Here is a 7,296-nt window from a genome sequence, read left to right as displayed (position 1 = left end):
AATAACTTGATGATAGAAAAACAAAAGCTTTGCTTCTCCTGGCTTATAAAAGCAGAGTAGTTAATAATTCTTCCTGTTCTTTCTGGCTGCCAGGAAGCTAAAGGAAAGATCTTAACTGGACAAAAGAAGATAGGTAGCACACAGTTGTAAGCTTGTGTTCCTTTGTAATCCCTGTCTCAGTGTTCACATCTGCATTTTTAAAGAAGGTAACCTGTGAGCTTAGACTGTTTACAGACTGCCTTTGCAGAAGTGTGAGATAACTCCAGGAGAAAGGTTACGGTGGAATCATCTTAAGGTCTCCGTTCCTGGCAGCTAACAACCTCTACTTCTGGCTCCTCCGCTTTTGCTCTGGCTGTCTGGTTCCTTTCCCACTGCGCGGGGGCGGTGCCCTGGCGGAGGAAGCTGCCAGTTGCTAGGATACGCCAGCAACAGAACATCTAAGCAGACAGGAGCTGCTTCCGAGGACTGGAGAAACCTCTTGGTCTGTAATAACTGTTTCTTGAACAGGTAAGAGGACACGTTTGGCAGCCCTTACATAGATGACTGCTGGTTCTAACTGGGAGTGAGCCTGGCGTGCTAGACCTTGCAGGGGTGCCGATCTCTCTTGGACACAGGGCTCTCTGGTCAGAGGACAATGCTCCTTAACTTTACTTAAAAACAGAAAACTTACAAAGCTTCACACCTCTTTTGACCCTTCTCTAGTTATCCCCTCCCCACTGATATGGTATCTTGAATCAATAGGATCACTATGGGAGGTTTACACCACCCTGCCTCCTGGGTACTGAGGAGAGGAGAGTGCCCGGATCAGGGACTGGTCTATGGAGACCATTTCCAGTCTGCAGGGAATTGAGCCTTTAGACTTTCCTTACCAGGAATGCTGCTTTCCTCCCGTCGTTGTCTTGCCTACTAACAAAAACTTCAGTAGGTCTATAAACTGAAGACAAGACGGAATCTGTCTTACCAGTATTCTACATGAAGCAGGCTTTAATGGGAAGAAATGATATCATGCATTAGAGGTGAAGTGGCAGACTTTTTATATACAATCTTAGTAGCTACTGAGTTTTATTTTTAAACTAAAATGAAGACTGAAACATGTCTAAATGGATAATATATAAAAATGAAGGAAATTCAGCCTCCTTGGCGATGCATGACCCTTAGCACTGGGGAGAAGAGGCAGGAGGATGGCAAGTTTAGGGCCAGCCTGGGATGCATAATGAGATGCTGTGCCAAGAGGTCCACACCTCCATCCAATAGTGTGACACTCTGCCTCTGTCATTGTTCTATTGCTGTGAGGAGACACCACGACCGAGGCAACTTCTAGAAAAGAAAGCACTTCATTGGGGGCTTGCTTACACTTAGTAAGTTAGTCCATGCTCATCATGGTGGGCGAGCATACAGGCATGGCACTAGAGCAATAGCTGACTGAGAGTACTACATCCTGGTCCACAGGCAGAAAGAGGGTGATGGGGAGAGATGCATGAGCTTTCCAAACTTCAAAGCCCACCCCCAGTGACAGACTTCCTCCAACAAGGTCATACCTCCAAATCCTTCTAATCCTATCAAAGAGTTCCACTCCCTGGTGACTAAGGATTCAACTATATGAGCCTACAGGGGCCATTCTTATTCAAACCACCACCACATACTTTAACAATGAAACACCCAATAGTAAACATCTTAAACCATTTCAGACCTGCCCTCCACTCAAATATCAAAGGGCTGGAATATGGTGTCAAATTTTAAGAAAAGCATTTTAGTTATGGACTTTAATGGAGACCTTTGTGCCTTTTCACCTAATTATAGAAACTTCTTTCATAGTGTGTTTAAATTTGTAAATAAGACAATGTACATTTGTTGCAGCCCTAATTTTTACTTGTATAAAAATTGAAGACAGGGGCCTGGAGAGATGGCTCAGTGGTTAAGAGCACTGACTCTTCTTCCTGAGGTCCTGAGTTCAATTCCCAGCAACCACTTGGTGGCTCACAACCATCTGTAATAGGATCCGATGCCCTCTTCTGGTGTGTCTGAAAACAGCTACAGTGTACTCATATACATAAAATAAATAAAATCTTAAAAAAAAAAACTGAAGACAGTTTAAATGTTCATAGTAGAGAAACAATAGAATATAATGTGGCTTATCTTTGTAATTAAGCTACTCTACAATTATTGAGAAAAATGAGGTAGAAATAAATATTTTAAAATGTTAAGTATAGAATGAGTAAAAAACACAAAGCTGCATCAATGTTTAAAAATGCAGAAAAGTTTATATATTTTAGGATATAGGGTTCCAATTATAAATTCATCAAGGAATAATTTGTAAAATTATATTGCTTGACTCTGAGAAGTAAAACTAGAGTATTAACAATAGAAGTTTATTTTACTGTTTATTTTCTCCCTTACTGTTCTATTGGCTTAATTTTTTCCTTTTAAGCATATTCTATATTCTTAAAAACTATATGAACTTATTAACAGTAATCTTTTAACATTAATTGAAAAACTTGCAAATGAATAAAAACATCACAAATCAAAATTAAGCAGACCCAAAGTCTATAAAATTCAATGAACTTCTGTACCGTTAGAACAGGCATCAGGAGTGGAAGTGTGGACCTTCATGTTCAATTTGATACTTCCCAGATCAAATAGATTTTTATGTACTTATTCACCACCAAACCCAAATTTGGTCATGACAAAATTAGAATTACAAAATGGTTATCTTTATATTCCCCTTCCTGGTTTTTGTTATTAAAAACTGTACTAAAGTTTATAAAGTTGAAAACTAATTAAGAACATCTTTTCAAATTGTATCTGGGATGCTGTTGATACTATTTACGCTAGGAGCATCCCTGCATTTCCAGCTCATCCTGTAATATGTGTGCTTGATCATTTGCATGTAAAACTTGCTGCGGTGAGTGTTTATACACATTTCTGTGTGCAAGTGGAGTGTGTTAATAGACATATGGGGAGTGTTAGGAATAGATATTAATTAGCAGCAGACTGAAGATGGAAACCTGCTGGATACACTCTACTCCATTTTAAATCATTCCTGTGTTTCGGGCTACCAAATACAGGACAGTCTCCGATTGTGAAATTAGCGTTTAGCTCCGGGAGGTGATCACCTGTTGCATAGAGTGGGGCAAACAAATATCAGCTTGTTCATATGGATGGAATTGGCAGTCCCAAGAGCATTCCTGTCATTATGGTGCCATGGTGCCGACTGAAATGAGGTGATACAGTCAGAGGGTCCCTTGTCAGATTGACACCATGTTGCTTGAGCTTTCAGTCTTCGGGACTGTGAGTTAGATAAAGCTACCTTTCTTTTTAAAACATCAATCTCAGGCTCTTCGGATAATTGCCTCAGTCCCTCCTGAAGGGAGCACCCTGGTGACCTCCCACTAGGTTCCATCATTTAAAGAAGCTCGGCATCCCCAAGACACAATCCACAAACCACATGAAACCCAAGAAGGAAGACCAAAGTGTGGATACTTCGTTCCTTCTTAGAAGGGGGAACAAAATACCCAGGAAAAGAGTTAAAGAGACAAAGTTCAGAGCAGAGCCTGAAGGAATGGCTATCCAGAGACTGCCCCACTTGGTCATCCACCACATAAACAACCACCAAATCCAGACACTGTTGTGGGTGCCAACAAGAGCTTGCTGACAGGAGCCTGATAGAGCTGTCTCCTGAGAGGCTCTGCAAGTGCCTGAAAAATACAGAGGTGGATGCTCACAGTCATCCATTGGATGGAGCTAGAGAAAATACCCAAGGGGCTGAAGGGGTTATCAGCTCCATCGGAGGAACAACAATATGAACTAACCAGTACCCCCAGAGCTCCCAGGGACTAAATCACCAACCAATGAGTACACATGGTGGGACTCATGGCTCCAGCTGTGTGTGTAGCAGAGGATGGCCTAGTCGATCATCAATGGGAGGAGAGGCCCTTGGTCCTGTGAAGGCTCTATGCCCCAGTATAGGGGAATGGCAGGGCCAGGAAGCAGGAGTGGGTGGGTTGGTGAGCAGGGGGAGAGGGAGGGAAACCAGGAAAGGGGACAACATTTGAAATATAAATAAAGTAAATATCTAAAAAATAATTCTTCTAGAATCTTGTAAGGCCAACCTTGCAAGCACATGAAGCCCTGGGGTTACACACTCAGTCCAAACCCATACCAGTGTAGTGAGACTGCACGGACAGCTGTACGTGCACTCTCAACGCTTCTTGTGGTGAACCAAAGAAGTCCTGCTATTGTCTGAGGACGAGGGTTCTTTTCTCTTTCTCTTTCCTTTTCCTCTCCTCTCCTCTCCTCTCCTCTCCTCTCCTCTCCTCTCCTCCCCTCCCCTCCCCTCCCCTCCCCTCCCCTCCCCTCCCCTCCCCTCCCCTCCCCTCCCCTCCCCTCCCCTCCCCTCCCCTCCCCTCCCCTCCCCTCCTCTCCCCTCCTCTTCTCTTCTTTTGTTTTCTTTTTCTTTTCTTAGCAGTCATGGATTTTTTTCCCCCCAGTAAACCAAACCCCCAAAGTAGTAGAGTAAGCAGTGGTCATAGCCTCTGCTCTGTCACACTGAGTTAAGGGCCAAAAAGGACACCCAGGGCCTGTCTGTGGCAGATCGCCTCTGTCCACAGGAAGCTTTATATCCTATCTGTCGACTTCAGCAATTGTATATTTTATGCCAACCACACACACATATCTATACATATGAGTGTATGCATCTTCTAGTATGGAGACATATATACATATGTGTGTACTCATCTTCTAGTAGGGTGATAATTCTATTTTTTTTTTTCCCCATAAGGATGGTACTCAAAATGGAAGGCCCAGAAAGAGACTTTACCCTTCATTCTATCCCTCAGGCGGGGGGTTTAATCTACACTGGGCAGAGCTATAGAAATCCCCCCTTCTATTGATTGACTTCTTTCTGTCCTGGCTCCTCCTGCTCTCAACCAATCTTCATGCACCCTGGCTTTGGGATGACGTGGACCACTTTGGGCTAAACACTGAGGCACTGTCATTTTGCTTCCGAAGGTCAAGTCTTCAGTTACTGTAACTTTGACTCCAATTACGTCTGACAGTTGATAGGATATCCATGTTGGGGTCAGAGGCCATTGAGGTCTTTGCTTCTATTTGTGAGAGCAGAGCTAATGCAGAGTGTATTTTTTATTCAAGGTCATTGTCTGGCTGGCTTTCTTGAAATATTGAATCCTTTTTATTGGCAAAAGCATAAATACAATATTATATATTCTGAAAAAAAAATGAACAGGCCCTTTCTTAAAGAGATGTTTCAGTGAATAAGAAAGAAATAAAAAATAATGTTTTCCACTAAATGCTCTCAGGAAATATCATATTCCAAATCCCATTTATAAGATTCTTGGTTTTGTTTTGTTTTTGTTTGTTTGTTTTGGTTTTGGTTTTTCGAGACAGGGTTTCTCTGTATAGTTTTGGCTGTCCTGGAACTCACTTTGTAGACCAGGCTGACCTCTAACTCAGAAATCCGCCTGCCTCTGCCTCCAGAGTGCTGAGATTAAAGGTGTGCGCCACCACACCCGGCCTTGGTTATTTTTAATATTCTGTAAGTTTTAAAAATTAAAATCTCATCTGATGCCTGTCTCCAGTAAGAAAATAAACTTAAAAAAAAAAATACGTATCAATTCACAAACCACATGAAACTCAAGAAGAAGGAAGACCATAGTGTGGATACTTCTATCCATCTTAGAAGTGGGGAACAAAATACCCTTGGAAGGAGTTACAGAGACAACGTGTGGAGCAGAGACTGAAGAAATGACCATCTAGAGACTGACTCACCTGGGGATCCATCCCATTTACAGTCACTAATCCCAGACACTGTTGTGGATGCCAACAAGAGCTTGCTGACAGGAGCCTGATATAGCTGTCTCCTGAGAGGCTCTGCCAGTGCCTGACAAATACAGAAGTGGATGCTCACAGCCATCCATTGGACAGAACATAGGATTCCCAAAGAAGGAGCTAGAGAAAGGACCCAAGGAGCTGAAGGGGTTTGCAGCCCCATAGGAGAAATAACAAATATGAACCAACCAGTACCCCCAGAGCTCCCAGGGACTAAACCAATCAAAGAACATGGTGGACATTTTCTTTATTTACATTTCAAATGCTACACATGGTGGGACTCATGGTTCCAGCTGCATATGCAGCAGAGGATGGCCTAGTCGGTCATCAATGGGAGGAGAGGCCCTGTGTCTTATGAAGGTTGTGTGGTGGAATGCCAGGAAGTGGGAGTGGGTGGGTTGGTGAGCAGGGCGGAGGGTGTTTTTCAGAAGGGGAACTGGGAAATGGGATAGCATTTGAAATGTAAATAAAGAAAATATCCAATAAACAAAAATATATATCAGCATTTTTAGCTTTTTTTTTTTTCTTCTTCTTTTTTTCTTCAAGACAGGGTTTCTCCGTATAACCCTGGCTGTCCTGGAACTCACTCTGTAGACCAGGCTGGCCTCGAACTCAGAAATCCGCCTGCCTCTGTGTCCCTAGTACTGGGATTAAAGGCGTGCGCCGCCACCACGCCCGGCGGTTTCTGAGAGCTTTGTCTGTACATGTTTATGGGTACCACATGTGTGGCTGGTGTTCTTGGTTGGCAGAAGGGAGAATCAGATGCCCTGGAGCTTCAGGTCTTTCTGAGCCACACCTGTGGTGCTGGAAACCAAGCCTAGGTCCTTTGCGTGGTCAGCAAGTGCTCTTAACCACAGAACTACCTGTCCAGCCCCAGAGAAGAAACACTTAAATATGTAGTAACTTTGTTTCTCTTAATTTAGGAAAATGTCCGATACGGAGGAGCATGCAGCTGACTCCACAGTTGACGATGAAGAGGCTGCCGAAGTCATCAGTATTCCTCGTCCTTCAGATGAAGCGGAAGGGTCGGATGTGATGCTAGAGCACGAATCTGAAGTGGAGGAGCTCACCACTGAGAGCGAGCAGACAGTGGAGAGGCATAGTGAACTTAGTATTTCAACCCCCAAATCCTACGACTCCAAACCCAGGGAAGAGGTCACGTCCCTTGGAAGTGCCGCAGAATCTCCGGATCAAGATTACAGACTTTCAGATTACCAGAAAGAAGATGATGAGATGTCATTTCTGCATAAGATAAAAGCTATAAAAGAGGATTTGCAGACATCAGTGAGAGAGTCTTTAGCAACAGGTATCAGCTGTAGGATGTTTCAAAGGGTAGTCTTTTGTTTCATTTAAACTTCAGTGGAAAGGTTTTAAAAAATTCAATTTAAATCTCTCTCTCTCTCTCTCTCTCTCTCTCTCTCTCTCTCTCTCTCTCTCCCCCCCCCGTGTGTG

At 43.3% G+C, this 7,296-nt stretch overlaps 1 protein-coding gene across 1 annotated transcript in view; it reads left to right on the top strand.

The window, feature by feature from the left end:
• Nucleotides 1–425: 425 nt before the first annotated feature.
• Iqub (IQ motif and ubiquitin domain containing) overlaps nucleotides 426–7,296 on the top strand; it is a 57,625-nt gene continuing 50,754 nt past the window's right edge. Inside the window, exons 1-2 of the mRNA XM_021191394.1 lie at nucleotides 426–507; nucleotides 6,768–7,150. Of these exons, the coding sequence (XP_021047053.1) occupies nucleotides 6,772–7,150 (379 nt within the window). The 5' untranslated portion in view covers nucleotides 426–507; nucleotides 6,768–6,771. The remainder of the gene's footprint in view (nucleotides 508–6,767; nucleotides 7,151–7,296) is intronic.

This window comes from Mus pahari, chromosome 2 (genome assembly GCF_900095145.1).
Source record: "Mus pahari chromosome 2, PAHARI_EIJ_v1.1, whole genome shotgun sequence".
NCBI lineage: Eukaryota > Metazoa > Chordata > Mammalia > Rodentia > Muridae > Mus > Mus pahari.
This window is presented reverse-complemented; position numbering and strand designations above follow the sequence as displayed.